This window comes from Gadus chalcogrammus, chromosome 19 (genome assembly GCF_026213295.1).
Source record: "Gadus chalcogrammus isolate NIFS_2021 chromosome 19, NIFS_Gcha_1.0, whole genome shotgun sequence".
NCBI lineage: Eukaryota > Metazoa > Chordata > Actinopteri > Gadiformes > Gadidae > Gadus > Gadus chalcogrammus.
This window is the reverse complement of record NC_079430.1, coordinates 6,665,631-6,684,484: the sequence shown is the minus strand read 5'-3', so window position 1 is coordinate 6,684,484 and position 18,854 is coordinate 6,665,631. Positions and strand designations below refer to the sequence as shown.

At 47.7% G+C, this 18,854-nt stretch overlaps 1 protein-coding gene across 1 annotated transcript; it reads left to right on the top strand.

Annotated features, from left to right (window-relative positions):
- The first annotated feature begins 528 nt into the window (after positions 1–528).
- On the top strand, positions 529–16,838 carry akna (AT-hook transcription factor). The gene is made up of 22 exons (XM_056578965.1): positions 529–1,886; positions 2,206–2,509; positions 3,389–3,463; positions 5,805–5,961; positions 6,129–6,247; positions 6,508–6,567; positions 6,664–6,776; positions 7,226–7,388; positions 7,891–8,048; positions 8,236–8,376; positions 9,277–9,565; positions 10,099–10,196; positions 10,691–10,773; positions 10,846–11,010; positions 11,479–11,629; positions 13,018–13,194; positions 13,754–13,842; positions 14,709–14,801; positions 15,165–15,313; positions 15,658–15,744; positions 15,955–16,005; positions 16,731–16,838. Exons 1-22 carry the CDS (start codon positions 790–792, stop codon positions 16,836–16,838), a joined length of 3,927 nt encoding a protein of 1,308 aa, XP_056434940.1. The 5' UTR covers positions 529–789.
- Positions 16,839–18,854: the final 2,016 nt, after the last annotated feature.

Genomic DNA, 18,854 nt, shown 5'->3' with positions numbered 1-18,854 from the left:
GCCTCTTACTGCCTGACTCGCCTTCCAACCAGTGGTCACTTGAGAGCCTTGGAGAGAGGGCAGGACACCGACCAGGAACGACGCTCAGAGTTCCTGTAAGGGGCTAGGTGCTAGCACCTGTACCAGGCTAGAGGCTAGCCCCTGTACCGGGCTAGAGGCTAGCCCCTGTACCGGGCTAGAGGCTAGCCCCTGTACCGGGCTAGAGGCTAGCCCCTGTACCGGGCTAGAGGCTAGCCCCTGTACCGGGCTAGAGGCTAGCCCCTGTACCGGGCTAGAGGCTAGCCCCTGTACCGGGCTAGAGGCTAGCCCCTGTACCGGGCTAGAGGCTAGCCCCTGTACCGGGCTAGAGGCTAGCCCCTGTACCGGGCTAGGGGCTAGCGACTGTACCGGGCTAGGGGCTAGCGACTGTACCGGGCTAGAGGCTAGCCCCTGTACCGGGCTAGGGGCTAGCGACTGTACCGGGCTAGGGGCTAGCGACTGTACCGGGCTAGAGGCTAGCCCCTGTACCGGGCTAGGGGCTAGCGACTGTACCGGGCTAGGGGCTAGCGACTGTACCGGGCTAGGGGCTAGCGACTGTACCGGTCAAGGGGCTAGCGACTGTACCGGTCAAGGGGCTAGCGACTGTACCGGGTTAGGGGCTTGCAGCTGTACCGGGCTAGGGGATAGCAACTGTGCCGGGCTAGGGGATAGCAACTGTGCTGGGCTAGGGGATAGCGACTGTGCCAGGCTAGTAGTGGGTTGGTTGGGGGGATCGGATCCTTTGGACGGGGGACCTAGACCTAATGAGTAATGGAGTCGGGGAAGAACATGAGCAAAGCAGGGGTTTTGAACTGGACCCCCGCCCCACTGCGCACCTCTCCGCCCAGCTCCGCAACGTCTGAGGATGGATGGGAGGACGGAGTTGGTGTAGATGGTTATTCTGTTGGTGGTGAGGAGGAGGAGGAGGAGGAGGAGGATGAAGCAGAAGAGCTGAGGGCAGAGGACTTTGAGAGCCACATGGATGAGAACGGCATCATTGGGCTGCGAGACGCCCTGGAGGAGGTTGAACTCGGGGTGAAGGGAGACATTGAAGATGAGGGAGGAGGTGCTCGGTGTGCCCCCACTGGAGCCTTTGGTGGTCCAGAGGAGCCCTTTCCAGGTGGTTCCACCCCAGCCTACTCTGAAGAAGAACACATCTCACCTGCCGCAGTAACCAAACCTTCAGGGAGAACTGGCAGAAGCGAAAAGTGCCGAACACCCAAGAACATCTCCACGTCCTCCCCAAGCTGTCGCCCCAACCCTGCCTCTTCCCTGTCTCCTTCTCTTCCGTCTCTTCCTTCTCCTCCTTCACCGCTGCAGTCCAACGCGTATCCCCACCTGCACCACTACTCCTCGGAGGAGCTGGCTCAGTCCGTGGGCATCGAGGAAGAGACCCTGCCGGATGAAGACGTCTACTCGGAGAGCCTCCCGGAGTCCTGCTGCAGCAGCAGCAGCAGCCACCACGTGAGCCATTCCCCCAAGCCTCATCGGTTACCGGACGTAGCAGCCAGGGATATGGACCCTCAGCACTGCCTAAAGGTTCGTCTTGACCCGGCACTGACGGAATGGGAGGGGAGGCACAAACGAACCAAGGACATGCCTGAAACGTCACGAACCGAACGGCTCAAGAGGATGACATCTACTCCAAGAAAAATGCGCGCGTACTCTCCTGGAGCCTCTTCTTCTAGGCCCTCGAACCCTCCAGAACAACCTGCCTGGTCTATAAAGAAATACCAGGCAGCCCCACCAGAATGTCAACATGCCCACTACGCTCCTCAAGGTGGGAGGATTGGTAGGAAGCCAAGAGAGAGATCCCGCGGGACCCTGCAGACGTTCGCCAGAAATAGAACTCCAGAACGGGAAGTCAGGTAAAATCCCTAGTGGTGAAGTTAGGATAGTCCCCATGAACTCAGTCTACCTGTAGGCCTGCAAGGGTAAGATGTCCGATCCATATATTTTCTCCTTAATGTTATTTACCTGTGTGGCGCTGTAGATTGCTCTTGTATGTGTCTAAATAGCTACATACCTATTTCCAGTTGGATATCTTCATTCCTCCCCAATACAGGCTTCTTATAGTACTTTTAGCCTTCAATCTAAAACTAAACCTGTGCTCTTGCATTCGGTTACATCACTGCAAGGTCACGGATTGAAGTCATCATCTCAATTGTGTTTCTCTCTGTTTGGCAGGAGAGAAGCTCCGAGCTTCCGTACGCCAGACTTCTCCAAGGTGGAACCAAAGGTCTACTTCCCCAAGAGCGGCTATGAGCCCCCCAAGAGCCGCAAGTCCTGCAGGGTCAGTCTGTCCCCCGAGCCCACCCTGGTCTTCAAGTCCCCCGCGGACATCGCCAAAGAGATCCTCTTCAGCAGCACGGACGCCCCTCCCTCGCCACCTCCTTCTCCGTCGGCACCGGAGCAGAACTCCACCATCTCCATCGTCCCAGAGGACTTCAGGTGCCCTCAGCGGGCCACCCGACTGGTTGAGCAGCTTCAGGTAACTGGGGGGGGGTTTCTGGGTAAAACCTGGCAAGAACGGTGGGCAGGCTAACGTCGAAGCTATGCTAAACTGACTCATCTCTACCCTCAGCCATTAATGTTGAGTAGTACTTGAGTAATACTTTTGGACTTAATGGAGCAATAAGGTTATGCAGGTTAATTTACTGGTTCTTAAGTCCCTATTAATTAGCCATGTTCTTCCCTGCTTTGACCCGTTGAAGAGCCCAATATTATTTTAATGATGTAAATGGAGATTAAGTGAGATTTAATTCCAAAAGACCTCGTGTGCCTTGTACTGCGTCTGAGATATTTATTTATATTCAATGCCTTGATTGTTCATACATCTGCTGGTCTTATATGCAATTATTAAATTGGATAAGATTAAACCTCATTGTCATTCCAAAAGAATAAAAACTCGAAAATGAAATGCAGTTAAGCGTCTAACCAGAAGTGCAAGAGCGCATACATAAAACGGGAATGAGGCACGTGGCAGTATAATATATGTGAATATTAATATTCAATAAACAAGTGCAATTATAAAGCTCTAGCGCACGCACACATCAGTGGCTGTTTTTTATATTTTTTTGCTACTGCTTTCCATGAAAAGCAGTAGCAGTAGCAGTAAGTGTCGAAATCTATTCGATTGCCTTGCTAATGTTTTTCAAGTAGTTTAGGCATTTTAATGAATGCCCAAACTGTTGGTCTCCTCTCTTCTCTATCTCCTGTTTGGGTTGGTTCTCCCTCTTCTAGCTCTGCACTTGTTCCCCCTCCCCTTCTGACCACCAGTGGGTCCAGGCCCAGTGCTCCTCTAATGGGTCCAGAGGCCCAGTGTTCCTCTAACGCTCCTCTAACCCCCCCCCCCCCCCCCCCCTCTTAGGAGGACTACAACACCCTGCTGACCAGGTTCGCTGAGGCGGAGAACACCATCGACCGCCTGCGCCTCAGAGCCAAGGTAGTGAGCCCGGGACACGCTCCCTAATGCATCCCTAACACACCTCCACCCCTGCTGTGTGGCAGAGAGGTGGAAAACAAGCGCACCAGCAACCCTTAGCTGGGGTTGTTATCGTTAAGCCATCACTGTTGTGGAAGTATTGAGGATATATATAACGATTGCACTTGGTGGTTTTTGAGAAGGAAAAAATGAAATGGTTTTGATAAAATGGCTCCAGGAACTCTGGGAGGTAAGGTTGAAGGCAGGGAAGTGAATCGGCACAAACAAAATAGTATTTAATGTGTGGGTGTAAGCATGAATTATGATTAAATTATTCACTAAATCATGAGTCATGCTGCCCTCGTGCACGGCTCTACTGCGATGTGCACGTTTGGTGCCCTTCTGAGATCCTTAAGCTCTGCACCGAGAGTGCATGAGGCGCACGTCCACACTATTGGCTAATATAGCCAAACGACCTGGACCAGTGGACCTAGGGCTGCACCACTCCACACTATTCCTCCATTAGTACTAATTAACCCCAGATTACCCCGAGTGCTCGGTCCCCACCACCGCCATCTGTCTCCTCTCAGACCCCCCCCCACCACCACCACCACCACCACCACCACCACACAACCCGTACCCCCCCCCCCCCAACCCTTATCCGGTTGGTGCTAAAGCACATGGGCCCAGTAATGTCTGCTCAGCAGTACAGGGAAACACTCTCTAAAGTCGATGATCGATGTGTTTTTAAGAAGACAGAAGCATTGTTGCTGTTTTTTTTTTTTTTGTCATTTGCCGAAAAAAATAATTCTAAAGGATCCTTGGAGGAAACTCCTATGGTATAATGCTGATGAAAAATCGATTATAACATTTAACATGATGAATGTGTCGTAAATATACAATTATCTTCTTTAATTGTGTTTGGAAAGGAAAATATATTTCCCAGGAGACGAGGGGTTAAGTCAAGGTTCCCACTCTTGTCCTTGTTTCAAAGTGAGTCCCTTGGTCCCTTTCTCTTTAATGACTGTAATGTTCTCTCTGGTGTGATGACGTGTGCACCGATGACGTACAGAGGTAGGGTGGGGGGTGGGGGGGTATGTTCCGAAAGCAACATCGGGTTCACCGGGTTCATTACTAAGTTCTGACATGGACCGATCTGAAGTGGGCGACCTCATGCAGCTTGACGTAATTTAGATTAGTGAATTGAAGCTACCAGCTAAAAGCATGTGAAAAACATAGCTTAATTTATGATAGCTATTTTACGCTGTATCACCGCCATTATGGCATCTATAGTGAAATGCTTTTCTCGCACTGACACTTGTCAGAATTTCTCAATTCTATGCTACCTTAAGCGTAGTGCCACACCGATTTAGAGGACTGCAATTAAAATGGACGTAGGCTTTTCTTTTTTTAATTCAACTAGTAGTAGTTTATTGACCCATGCAATCTATTTATGAAACACAACCTTCTAAAACCATATTTATAAATCCGTTACTGAGTGCTGAACCATTCTGAAGGCTTAAATAATAGTATGTTGGTTCATTGGGAATGTTTATTATAATATATTTGCATTAAGTGATTAATAAACCAGTTCATTCTGTTCAATCAAGTGCTCGACACCTTCTGACTATCTCGGCCAGCGTGAGGTCAACTTAGATTTACTTGCTGTCGAACTAGCATATATCAGAACCTCCCTTTCACCTTGACAACAGTGGCAAGAGCATGTGTGTTCACCTGTGTGTGCATGTTAACAGTACCCATAGATATCTGCTGCAATATATATTGTTCAGAATTAGGATATCACTCCATTATCTAGTTAGTAGTTAACATTTAGTTAGACATCAGTTAACATTTTGCACTTCCACATGATGACTATATTACTATATTTTCTACAATGTTTCTCAATATATCAACATATTGCCACTTTACATACAGGGATTTTTTAACACTTTTTTTTTATCATTTTCTATCCCAAATGATAAAATCTCGCACTATCTCTCATACTAACGTAAATATCTTCTGAATAGAATATAGCTACCCCTGTAGCTACAACTTCAGCCATGAGAGGCTGCTAATGCGAAAACTTTCAGGTTTAAATACTATGAGCTTGGAGTTTAGTCTCACAATTCAGAAAGTAGATTACCATCTACAGTCTGGCAGAAGAGAAACAAGGTGGGATCCCGCCCCCTGCACTTCCTGGTTTCCTGCTCGGGCTCTGTGCCGCCTCCCCCCCGGAGTTGTGCTCTAACGTAGCAGAATCGCTGGATCCCAGATCTGGGATGTGATATCTCTTTCAAAGTGTTTCATGTGGGTGTAAAGGTATCAGAACTAATCTGTGCATTCTACTGTCTCACCCATCCAGGTGAACCTGTACTCCGACCCTAAACGACCCGACCAGAGCTTCAAATCCAGGATGACCCAGGAGGGGTCAAAGGTCATGACCCTGAGCTTTCCCCATGCCCAGAGAGCAGTGATGGGGTCCCACTCAGGACACCAGAACAGACAGGAGCAGACTCAACGTAACGCCTTTTATGATCAACCAACATTCCAATGTGTCCGGTTTTCACCTGAATCTTTTAAATTATGTCATAATCTTAGTTCTCTCAAGCAGTGTTTAAGAACATCTTTTTGATTTGCTAAGATAATCGGTTATATATCCCCACCACTTCTCTTTGTCTCCCTCCAGCGGCCGCCTCCCCTGGCCGTCCCTGCTCAGGGTCCTCCAGCTCCTCTAGGGGGAGCTGTGGGTCAACAAAGAGCCCCTCCAAGACGCTCCGCGCGCAGGCAAACAAGTTCCTACAGCAGGTACCTCCTTTAGTTTGGATCCAATGCAGGGGAAACAGGACAAATATAAAGAGGACATTTAATATTAGAAGGACAGATTTTTTTGCATTTTATTTTCACACCAAAATTTTTTGTTTGTTTCTGTTTAGAATTTATTCATTGCAGTTAAGTTTAGGACTGTGTGTGTGTGTGTGTGTGTGTGTGTGTGTGTGTGTGTGTGTGTGTGTGTGTGTGTGTGTGTGTGTGTGTGTGTGTGTGTGTGTGTGTGTGTGTGTATACAGGTGAAAAGATTTGAGGACCTCATAACGAGTGGGCAACTGGAACCCTTCGAGCGTTTGAAGGTAATGACCATGACAACTTCTCGTTCATAATCCTCTCATCAAGGCTTAGCCAATAGGCAGCCTCCGAGGTTGACTCATTAGCTGTGATTGGTCTAGGGTCTCTCCCGGCTGGTGCAGGGGCTGGACCTTCTGGAGAGAGGTTACCTGGCAGCCCGGGACGAACGCAGACACCGTGGAGTGGCGGAAGTAAGACCCTTTGACCCCAACAGGTGAGAGGATCTGTGTTTTTGGGCTTGTGTCTGAAAGGCCACATGAATGTGATCATGTATCTAATCTGTGTATTGGTAACATTGGTGTGTGTTCATCGTGAATGCAGTTATATAATGTTGTTTATGTGTTTGACTTTGGGAATGTGTGGAGATGATGGTTACTTAAACCAGCCATCATCCACACACACACTCCCACAGAGACCAAATAAAGTTTTACTGTATATATATACTTTTTATGTTGTTTCTAATTTGTGTGTGTTTGCGTATTTGTATGTGTCTGCTGCATGATCTCTGTGTGTGTGTGTGTGTGTGTATGTGAGTGTTTGTCTGATGCGTGTGTGTGTGTGTGTGTGTGTGTGTGTGTGTGTGTGTGTGTGTGTGTGTGTGTGTGTGTGTGTGTGTGTGTGTGTGTGTGTGTGTGTGTGTGTGTGTGTGTGTGTGTGTGTCAGGGAGCTGGAGGGGCTGATCTTCCAGTGTGGGACGTGTGTGGAGGAGATCAGGGAGCTGTCAGAGCAGCAGCAGTACTCCTCCATGGCACCTCCTTCTCCTGCTCCTCGTCCCAGCTCTGGATCCCTGATGAGTGAGCCCACGGAGCCCCGGTCCCAACCCCAGGTACACACACACACACACACACACACACACACACACACACACACACACACACACACACACACACACACACACACACACACACACACACACGCCCATGCACACACACACACACACACACACACACACACACACACACACACACACACCATGCAACACACACACACACACACCATGCAACACACACACACACACACACACACACACACACACACACACACACTTTTTAGGTTTTATTGGTACCACTGATACATTTAGAATGAACAGGTGACAGGTGGCTTTGATTTCCTCACCTTTTGATTACCCTTGTACAGCATATTGATATTAAATATATATGCTCCTTTCAAATGTGATACAGCGTGCTAGGAACGGCCCTTTGTGCCCGGTTTATCGCTACGGCCTCAGCCAGCTGTATGTGTAGAGCCCTAAACCCCAGTTACAACCCTCAGCCCTCTGAGCCCCCCAGCTGACCCTGCTGTGTTCCCTGTTCCGGTTCTGTCCCCAGAGCCCCGGGGTCCTGCTGCCTGGGGACACGGGGCCCCTGCTGGGGGCCGGGCGGGGGCTGAGCTGCACCAGCGGGGAGAGTGGAGGGGAGAGTGAGGAGCGTCTCCTCCTCCAGCCCTTCAGGATGGACGAGCTGGACCTCAGCTCTTTGAGGGGCAGGTAATGCATCACACCAAATCAGAATAGAGATTTAAATTGAATATCAATTAATTATTAATTAATCATTATTCTTTTATCTCGGTCATTTCGGCAATGACAGCAAATGTAATGTGAATATTAATAAGTGACCAATAAACTAGTTAAAGGGTGTGACTTAGAAAGGTTCTCATTACTTACTGTGTGCTAGCTTCCAGAGCTACCAGGAGCTTCCTACCCCGGCCGAGGTCCAGAACGAGGGGGCGCGGCACTCTCCCAGGGGCCCCAGGCTGCCTCAGGACCCGGGGAGGCCCAGAGCGGCTGGAGGAGCCCATAGGGGACCCACCCAGGGGTTAGTCCCAAGGGCCAGCTGTCCCAAAGGGCCCAGACTCTGTTCTGTGGGGCCCGGTCCCTCATATCGTTCCTGAGCGGGACAAAGTCAGGGACAACTTTACAATAATTTAATGAATAACTTCTATGTATGCATAAATATATATCTATATATATTTAGTTTTAACTATTACAATACTATTACTAATAATATAATTCTAGTGTTTTTATTTTATAACCTTATTGATGTGGCTGTGTCTGCGTGTCTGAAAAGCACTTTGGTTTTCATGATAAGAAGAAACCGAGGCAGTATAAATTTAGCCTTTTAGTTGGCTTGGCAACAGGGGTAAAGAAGGAGGTGATATTAAGTACATGTAGCCTCACATTTACAAACCCACTAACGTACACACACTACACACGCAAACACACCTTCACTCACGTGCACATTGCATGCACATCTATACTCACATGCACATTCCCAAAAAACACACACACCTCACATAAGAGATGGGATCATTTTGACAATTTTGATTGTTGGGGTCAGGATTCAATTCAATGTCGATTATCGTTTCAAAAACGATTCCAGACTAAAAACAGATTATTGGTGCAGTACATAGTGGTTCGGTTTTCAGGATCTACTCCAGTGTGTGCCAAGAAAGGCAGTGTGGCAGATTATGGCATGAAAGCTGATAAGTGTGTGCATGAAATAACCAGTATGAAGTTTTTAAATTTGAAAAAATGTATGATTGATATCGACTGATTCCAATTATCTAACACACAAAGGCAAACCTGAGACATACCTAAAATTGCGAATCGATTCTTCCTTGAATCGATTTCTTTCCCCCATCTTTAATGCTCATACACATGAATACACCTTCACCCACCCCCTCACTCACACTCCGTCCCCCTCTTCTGCTGACAGAGACTCCGCCTCCTCCGACGACAGGGCCACGCCCACCAAGCCGGGCACCAGCCAATCGGATCGTCCGTCTCTCAACGGGGCCGAGCGCTCCCAAGACCGGTCTCCTCCGGTTCACTCCGAGAGGCCCTCCGGTCAGCAGGAGCAGCAGCAGCAGCCTCCAGACCTCCAGGCCAGGGGGCAGAGGATGGGCCGCTACCCCAGCAGCAGCCTCACCAGCCTGGGGGAGAGCGGAGAGTGGGAGGCCAAGAGCTCCAGGCTGGGGGGGGCGTCCAGGGGGGTGATGTCTCAGGTGAGGGGGGGGGGGAGGGTGATGATGTGGTGACGATGACACTGCTTATTAGAGAAACTAGTCTAACCCTTCACCTCTGATTAACCAACGCACACACACACACTCACACACATACCCTATCACATGCATTGCTTTTACACACAGACAGATCCACGTACATATGCATACATTTGCACATGCCCATACACACCTACACACATGCACACACGTACATACAGTCACACAAACACAATGACATACACCTAAACACAACCCCCACAAACACACACACACACACACACATTTACACTAAATCCTTTGCACATATGCGCAAACAGAAGCGTTTTTTAGTTTCCCTCATCATGGATCTAATTGGATGAGACAGGGTGTAGTAGTAGTATCCACCCACAGTGTCTGGGGTCTGCCCTGACTACAGCTTAACCCCACCCATAACACACCCGCACACTGTCGTGTCCAGCTCAGCGTGTTGTCTAACTAAACACCACCTGTGTATATGTTTCCTACCGGCCCGTGTGTCATATGTCTGTGTCTAGGATGGGATCGTATCTCCAGAGACCGACAGTGGCTTTGTGGGCTCCGACGGCACTCCAGCTGCAGCCATCAGTCCTCTCCACCAGAGGGCGCCAGAGAGGTACCTCCCCAGGCCACCGTCCCCTCACGTTCATTGCATCTAGCAGGCTGTAAATCAGACCACAGCCGCCCCCAAGCCTGACAAAACACACACCCTCCTCTCTGCGTCAGTGGTGCAAGCACGCACACACACTCGCACACACACATCACTAAGCTCCACGCCCGTATGAACTGATATGTGTGTGTGTTTCCATCATGTCTTCCCTGATAACAGCGTTAGCCATGCTCTCATGTTGGAGAATGAAAACACTGTGTTATCTGTGTGTTTCCGGCCTTTGTCTCTGATTTCCTTTCCCTCCTACTCCTCTTGCTTCTTCGTCTCCTCTACCTCATCCTCCGTCCATTCCTTATTCTCCTCCTGCTTCTCCTTTTTCCTTCTAATCCTCCTTCCCCTCCTTCTCCTTCCCCTCCTTTTCTCTTTTCCTTCCTATTCCTCTCCTCCTCCTCCTCCTCCTCCTCCTCCTCCTCCTCCTCCTCCTCCTCCTCCTCCTGCAGCCCCTCTCTCCCCCAGAACAGGATTCCGAAGAGGCAACGAAGCAACCTCTCGGTGCAGGTCACCCTCCCCCTCCCTGCTAGTGCCCCCCCCACCTCCTCCTCCTCCTCCTCCTCCCCTCCTCAACCCGCTCCACAGGAGCACAGCAGCAGTGGAGGGGCCAGTCTAGGAAATAATGGCACCTCCAGGCGACCAATGAGAAACGGCCGACAGGAGAGGAGGCGGGACTTAACTGCCGGTGCCTCTCAGCGATTGGTGGGTCCGACGCCTCAGACCACGGCGGGCAGCGGGAGCAGTGATCCGGGTCTGGAGTCTGAACCCTGTGAGTGTGCTCATCTGCTGCTTCCACACCTGTACAGGACCAGGGTGGTCTGCGTATCAGTAAAGTAGAGCGCCAGTCGTTAGACATATCTGATGCAATCCTGATGCAAAGTAGTAAACCCTTAAGGCTGCTAAAATGACCAAAATATAAAAAAAATTATATTATACAAATTTGCAAAAACGAAATTCTATGCCTTATTATATCACTCTAACAACATTATATTTTTATCATGCTTCAATTATTTCTTTGATATTCTTTGTATTTTATGTTCTATTATATTTTTGTGTAGTCTAATATTTAATAAAAGAGAAGGATTTGTTCAGTGATAGTCTTTCCAGCGTGTTGAAAGGCGTCCACAGCCTCCTTCCTGCCTCCAACTGTTTTTCTTCCCTGCTGCTCTTCCTTATCTCCACTTCCTGTTTCCAGATTCCTAACACTCAGCCGACCTTGCCTTCTATTTCCTATCAGCCCACTGTGTGTCAGAGTACGATGACGAAGACGACGATGAAGGCCAACAAACCACAGGTTCCTCCGGCTCCCGGGGCGGCCACTCCCTGTCTTATCACCATGACGACCCCCACAATGCACCAGGCCCCGGAGGTCAGATGCCAGATCACAAGTGAGTGTCACGCTGCTAGCGCTGTCCGGGAGAGGCTCTTGTTTGTGAAACCGTCCCCATGACAGCTGATGTCAATGCTGGGGCAGTCAACGCTACGTTAGCATAGCATCGTTGTCGTGGCAATGGTTTCCACAACACAGAGCAGAATAGTTCCACGGTGGCCCTTAGAGACCGTAGTCCATTCCTCTGTCCTTCCTCACTCCTGGACAGAGTCAGCCGTTACCTCCTTCATGTGAGGCTGGTACTGGCTCCAGACTGGGGCTACAGCACAATAAAACCATCTTCAAATACTGCATGAGCTGTTAGGTAGTTGTTGTATTTAAAATATTGTGCCTGGGTTTCTGTGTTTTTGTTATTTTTGTGTTTCAGTGCGGTTTTGTCTTTAGATATCCTTGGTGACATTGTAATGTACAGCTACCAAAAAACTGCAGTCCTTCTTTAAGTCTAAAATGATGCCATATAATATATTATGGTATATGTCACGTCCTGACATGTCATGCTGTGAGTGCAGATTCTTCTCTGACACTTAGCTTTCATGTTGGCCTATTTCTCTTCCCCCGCTGTGTTCTGTTACAGCGTGGTCCTAATAAATGTGATTTCATACCTGGAGGTATTTTGGCATGCCGGGCTGCTGCATGAGTCAGGTCCCGGGTGGTAGTGTTTGGGACGGGACCAGAACTGGCCCTTCATTAGATTCAATGCTTTTGGAATGCTGTGTAGCACTGAGCATGGATTTATGCACATTTATGGATTTATGAGTCTCCTGAAGGAGTGCTGCGGTGGACTTGATGTGGATATCAAACCTGAGCTGATGCAAGCATGTTTGTGGGCGGTAAAATTGCTGCAGAATTTGGATTTTGCACTTTTGCACTGGATTTTCCCCTTTTTGTATGTGTCTGTGTGTGTTTTTATGTATACATGCATGTGTGTTTGTGTGACTAAATGCATGCCTGTGTTTTGACTTGTTTGCGGTTGCGTGCATTTATGTCGTGTGTGTTTGTGTGCTTGCTTGTGTTTGTTGTTTTGTTGTCTGTTTACCCGTGTGTATGTTTCCTTGTATGTGTGTGGGTACGTTTGTTTGTGTGTATGTGTTTGTGTTTGTATCCTCACTAGTGAAAGTTGATATTGTTACAGATGTTACAGTATATGTTTACGTGGGAGTGTGTGTGTGTGTGTGTGTGTGTGTGTGTGTGTTTTTGTGTGTTTGCTTGTGTTTGCATCCTCACCAGTGTATGTTTATGCGTATGTATGTTAACATGAGTGTGTGTGTGTGTGTGTGTGTGTGTGTGTGTGTGTGTGTGTGTGTGTGTGTGTGTGTGTGTGTGTGTGTGTGTGTGTGTGTGTGTGTGTGTGTGTGTGTGTGTGTGTGTGCGCGCGCGCATGTGCAGTGTCAGTGAGGCGATGCAGGAGCTGCAGGCGGAGGTGACCCGGCTGAAGGAGAGGCTGGAGAGCAGCCTGAGAGGCAGACACACGGCCCACCCTGCCCTACCTACCAGCCCCCCCAGTCAGCCTACCAGAGCCTTCCCAGCAGCCCCCCAGCCCAGCACCTCCACCCCCCGCCTCAGGTCGGTGTTGACCCCCCAGACCCCTCCTCATGTACCTTCATCATCACCTTCGTCATTCCTCTGGCTTCTGTAAAACACTACAACAACCACCTACTATTACAACTTATATCATTGTTGAGCAGAAACATTGGTCACACTTTACAATAACAGTACATTAATTAACCATTCATTAACAGTAGTTGCCTGTGATCAGCAATATCATCTAGCATTAGCATAGGGGTTAGGCTTAACCATAACCTTATTCCTTACACCATTAGTAAATGATACCCAGACCATTAGTAATGGTAAATGAACTGTTAGTTAGTGCTAATTACTGCATTAACTAATGCAAATGAATGATTAATTGATGTACCCTTAAGGTAACGTGTTAACAGAGCATTTATATAAAGCACAAAGGCATCCGTCTCAAGGATGCTGACAGGTACACCGTAGACTTGGGTTCAAACCCTGAACCCGTTTGTCCAAAAGTCGTGCACAATGCACTCACCAGCTTGCCAGTATTTAGTGCGTTGTTTGGGTTGGGTCCAATGTCTAAATGCACGTGTTCCTCTGGTGTCAGCGCTGGCAGGAGCAGGGTGGATGGAGGAGGAGGAGGAGGGTGGAGGAGGCAGGGGTGGACGGTGACAGAAGGAGCACGGGGAGAAGGCGGTGAGCCGGCGTGGAGGAGGCGGGCGTCCTCCGCTCCCACACAGAGACCTCGGCAGGGAGGTGGTGAGTCTGGGCTGATGCTGCCAACGCTACACCTGCACTCACTCACTCGCTCACTCGCTCGCTCACTCGCTCACTCACTCACTCACTCACTCACTCGCTCGCTCACTCACTCACTCACTCACTCACTCACTCACTCACTCACTCACTCACTCACTCACTCCACTCACTCACTCACTCACTCACCTCACTCACTCACTCACTCACTCACTCACTCACTCACTCACTCACTCACTCACTCACTCACTACCTCTCACTCTCACTACCTCTCACTCTCAATCTGAGTTGACTCACTCTTTCTGTGTTGACATGTGACACCAGAGAGGCGCTGTGTATCCAGTGACTGCCTTTCTTTGTCTCTTAAAGGGCTTCAACACCAGATATCATGAACTTGATGAATGTATGCTTATGCTTATTATCTTATGTCTAACCTATCGCTTCATTCCCAGGACGGATGAGGGTTATGAAATTGTGCGTTTAAAATGGTGTTTATAAAGCTGTATTCGATATAGCCCACGATTACCTTCCCCGTAAAATATTTTGCAAGTACTCCATAGATCTCAGTATGAATTAATTGTTATAAAGCAATGTATCACCTATTGTGGATACTTGGCTTGATATCCTTCCTCTTGCCATTGAATACATCTGGTGACACAGAGGGACTCGCCGACACGTCATGACACATGCAGTTTGCTTCAAGACTGAACAATAGGGTCACGGTGACTTTTGGTCAAGTGTGTTTGATGGTGGACAAGTGGTTGAAATATTCCTCCAACGTCCTCCAACGTTCTGCTTTGTGTTTCCAGCAGCAGACCCAGAGAGGGGCCGCTCGGCCAGCCGCTCGGCACCTTCATCCCTCCCCCCAGACCGCCCGGCCTGGACCCCCGCACCGGACCCCCGTGAGACCCCTCATAAGCCCCTCGATCGGGGACGAATGAGATGTTCACTTATTTAAAACCTGCAAACCACTCTGGTTTGAGGGTTACATTATTGAACATTTTATGAGTCATTTAGAACATAAAATAAATGAAACAGATCTAGATATAACATTATGAACACTTCATCAGTCGTATAGGACAGTGGTTTCTAACCCGTGGGTGGCATCCCGTCAGTGGCTCGTAGAGGGGGAACCGGTTGACCCCTCGAGCGCCACAAAGAAAAAGAGCATTTCAAATATTCATCCTACAGACATACTGAAATATCTCTTCAACATGCTATAAACCACAGAGGATGATTTCCCTTGCTGCCTCGTGTCCACACAGACCTGTTGGATCAGCTCTGCTCTGCGTCCTCGTTGTTCATTCAGTTCCACTCCTCTCTGTGTTGTTCACAGGGCCGCAGCCCGGACGGTCTGGTTCCTCGGTACCGTCTGACGAGAGTCACTCCGCCCGGCAGCTCGGACACGCTGCACGTAAGAACGCCTCCATGTGTCCTTCTTCTGCCGTTTCGTATCGGCGCTCATTGATGCAGTTACAGTGACCATTCAATCCAGGACATCAAAGTGCTGTTATTTTATCTGGAGTGTGTTTTTCTTTGCGCTTTGCGCTCAACATCCCCACTTGAGGAGGTGGACCCTGGCCCTCGTCTCAAGTCTTTAAGGCCCAATCCCATTTCTACCCCTTCCCCTTACCCCTCCCCCTTGTTTTGAAGGGGGAAGGGGAAGGGGGAAGGGGGAAGGCGTAAGGTTGTAGAAATGGGATTGGGCCTAAGTCTTTAGTCGTGCTTTAGGTCTTGTTGTTACTGCTGTGGTTCCAGGGCCCGTGGGTGAGGCCCCTGGCGCTCCCCAGGTGTGTGCCAGGTGTGGCCCCTCAGAGCCCGCTGAGCGTGTGGCCCCTCCGACAGGTGAGCCCAGGACACAGGACACGACAACAACACAACTACGCTTATTTAATGTACAACACCAGCATGTCTGCTAGGGAGCTTCTTCTTATATGTGGTGATAATATTGTAAAACACTGCGTAAGATAATTGGAGGTAGACGTTAACTTGTTGACAATGTTCTTTCGAACAATTTGACACAGTTTTGTATTTGTTTTATTCGATCATTAACAGTGCACATGCAGGACCCGCAGCATGTCTCCAGAGGGCCCCAGCCCGCTGCAGGTGGGTTGGAGGGGGGGCCTGGAGGCCCCGGTCTGACCGCTCCGGCCCCCCCCCTCCTAGGCAGCCTGGGGCCGGTACACTGGTTACCAACGTGTCATCCAGCGCTGCTGTGAGTAGAGCCGCTCTGATTGATACATGACACGATGCCCATCACATGACGGGTTAGTGTTATTCTGTTTATATAGGGGCCCTGTGGCGGACGCTATTATCCTGAGGGTCTTACAATAAGGGAAATCATAAACATCAACAGTAGCATACAATAGCAACATAAAGTGCATTACCATTGGTGCCCCCAGTGGGAATCAGACACAGACACACTGGCAATGTGACGGACACAGCCACTTAAAGTACTAGATTGTAGTTTTTATTGTTTGGTATTTATGCGTTTATAGCTAGTTATAGCCCACAGTGGGCTATAACTAGTAGCTAGTTATAGCCCACACAACTCAAGCATAACGGTCATTCTAGCATAATGTATAAAGTAGTTCATATCTTCTAATGGAATTGGATGGGTATTAAGTCCACAAGCTAACTTCAGTGATCTTCTATCACTAAGGTTATGCTCGTGTGCCCTGACGACGCCGGACTCACGACACCCGTACATCCACGCACATAGCCTGGGCCGCGCTACCTCAGAGGTCAGGGGTCACGGGGAAGTGAGAAGGCACGCGAGTCGTCCGCTGATCGCTAAGCAACGGGACTCTCTGGGTTGCTCTCTGAACAAGGCCCTCCGGGCGGCCCGGGACATGAAGCTGACCTCCAGGCGCATGGCGCGCTCTCTGGCCTCAGGGCTGCAGTACCAGGAAGCACTGTCTCAGTCCTGCATCTACTAGCTTCCTGCTAGTGCGCCGGTAGCTTTCTGCTAGGCTACTTCCAGCTGTCTTCCTGCATTCAGCAGCTATCTGCTAACTTTTGACTAGTCTTCCCCAGTTCACTGTTCACTTTCTACTAGCCTTCTGCTAGCCTGCTGCTAGCTTTCTGCTAACCTTTAAATAGTCTTCCCCAGCTCACTGTTCACTTTCTAGTAGCTTTCTGCTAGCCTGCTGCTAGCTTTCTGCTAACCTTTAAATAGTCTTCCCCAGCCCACTGTTCACTTTCTAGTAGCTTTCTGCTAGCCTGCTATTAGCTTTCTGCTAACTCTTAACTATTGTCTTCCCCAGTTTACTGTTCACTTTCTACCAGTCTTCTTCTAGCCTGCTGCTAGCTTTCTACCAGAATGCTGCTAGCTTTCTACTAGCCACTAGCTTTAAACCAGCATCTGGCTCATTTACTGCTTACCTTCTTCTAGTCTCCTGCTAGTTAGCTGCTAGAATTCTGCTAGCCTGTGACTAGCAAATGATAAAATAGGAACTGCTGCAGTTGTCAAGTCAAATAAAGCATTCATAACTACAAGAACCATTATTTATTTATTGTTCTGCTGTAATGTTTATAATTGTTTTATTTGTGAAATTAGTTAAATATCTTACTTGGGATTATTCTTTATTATTATTATTATTTTACTGCATTATTACTGATTGTAATGATTTGGTAAATGAGACGATACTGGCTCACTGGAAGTGAGAAGTCAACTTCACTCATCCCAAAGTTTTCAAACTATACTTTTATGAAAGCATTAATGGGCTATGAAACTATTTTCTTAAAATATATTTTGAAATCAGAATTGTTTAAGTAGTTCGACATAGTTAGTTAAAAAGATGATGATTAAGAAATGGGTAGGTTACTCATCACAGAATGTCTACAATATTTAAATTAAAGCATAGAATTTTAAACCTTTAAGTAAATAAAAATGAATAGCTGTTGATTTAATAACAACATTGTTTATTGTATTGGTACTTAGAGTTTATTTTGAGGTTTTAACATTGCGTGAATTTTCTACTTTTGTACCAAGTTTTGATCGTCTGTATATTTTTGCCTTTTCTACATTTTTAGAATGAATGTCCTTGAAGTCCTTGAATAAATTGCAATTAAAATACAACAAACAGTATCTTGATTGATTCTTTAATTGAAGGGCCTCTATTTTACCGCTAGGTGTGGTGTGAGAAGCCATATAAAAAAAAGAATATAAAGTAGGCCTAAACCCCATATTTTCTTAAACTCGTAAACGTAGTTATTGTCATTAAGCCGTAAATACACATCGCTGGTCCTTGTTCTTAGGTAGCGTTGATCGGTCTGCTGCAGACCTGCGTGTGTTTTGTCCTTGCTTAGTAGCCGTAATGCTGCAGAGCATTATGACAATGCTAAATGTTATGCCAAACATTTTCTGTATTTTATTATTCATTTCAAGAAAGTAGGCCAAATGCAAATCAAAATGGATAGTAATTAAAAATAAATATCCAATAATATGAGTTTAAAAATATTTGCCATTAGATTTAGTTTGTGCGTATGCTAGTTCAGCTGGTGTTACTTAATGCATTACAATTTGTTTTACAAACGCAGATTCCAAATGTAGAAGACTGAAAGGACAATATGTTGCTGCTGTTTTGAATACATGTATACATACATACTGTCTGTAAGCTAATCAACTATGGGAACCATAATCTTGAATGATATTGGCCAGTTAAAACAAAGAACAGCAAGAGAAAGTGACAACTGTGGAAGCCAATTTATTCGACAGCCTTGGTAGGATAGGAACACATGGAAGTATTGTTTGTGCTTCAACACTGGCAAACATGGACCCCAATAAGTTAAACAGGTCTGAGACTGACTAATGTTTTAATGTCACTATCTGTTTTATTTTTTCTTGATAAATAATTTATATAAATTAATTGGATCGACAGTAAACCCTATACAACAGCAAAAAAAATGTGAGGGATTTAAAACACACAAGCGTTTGCGTCACAGAAAACCCG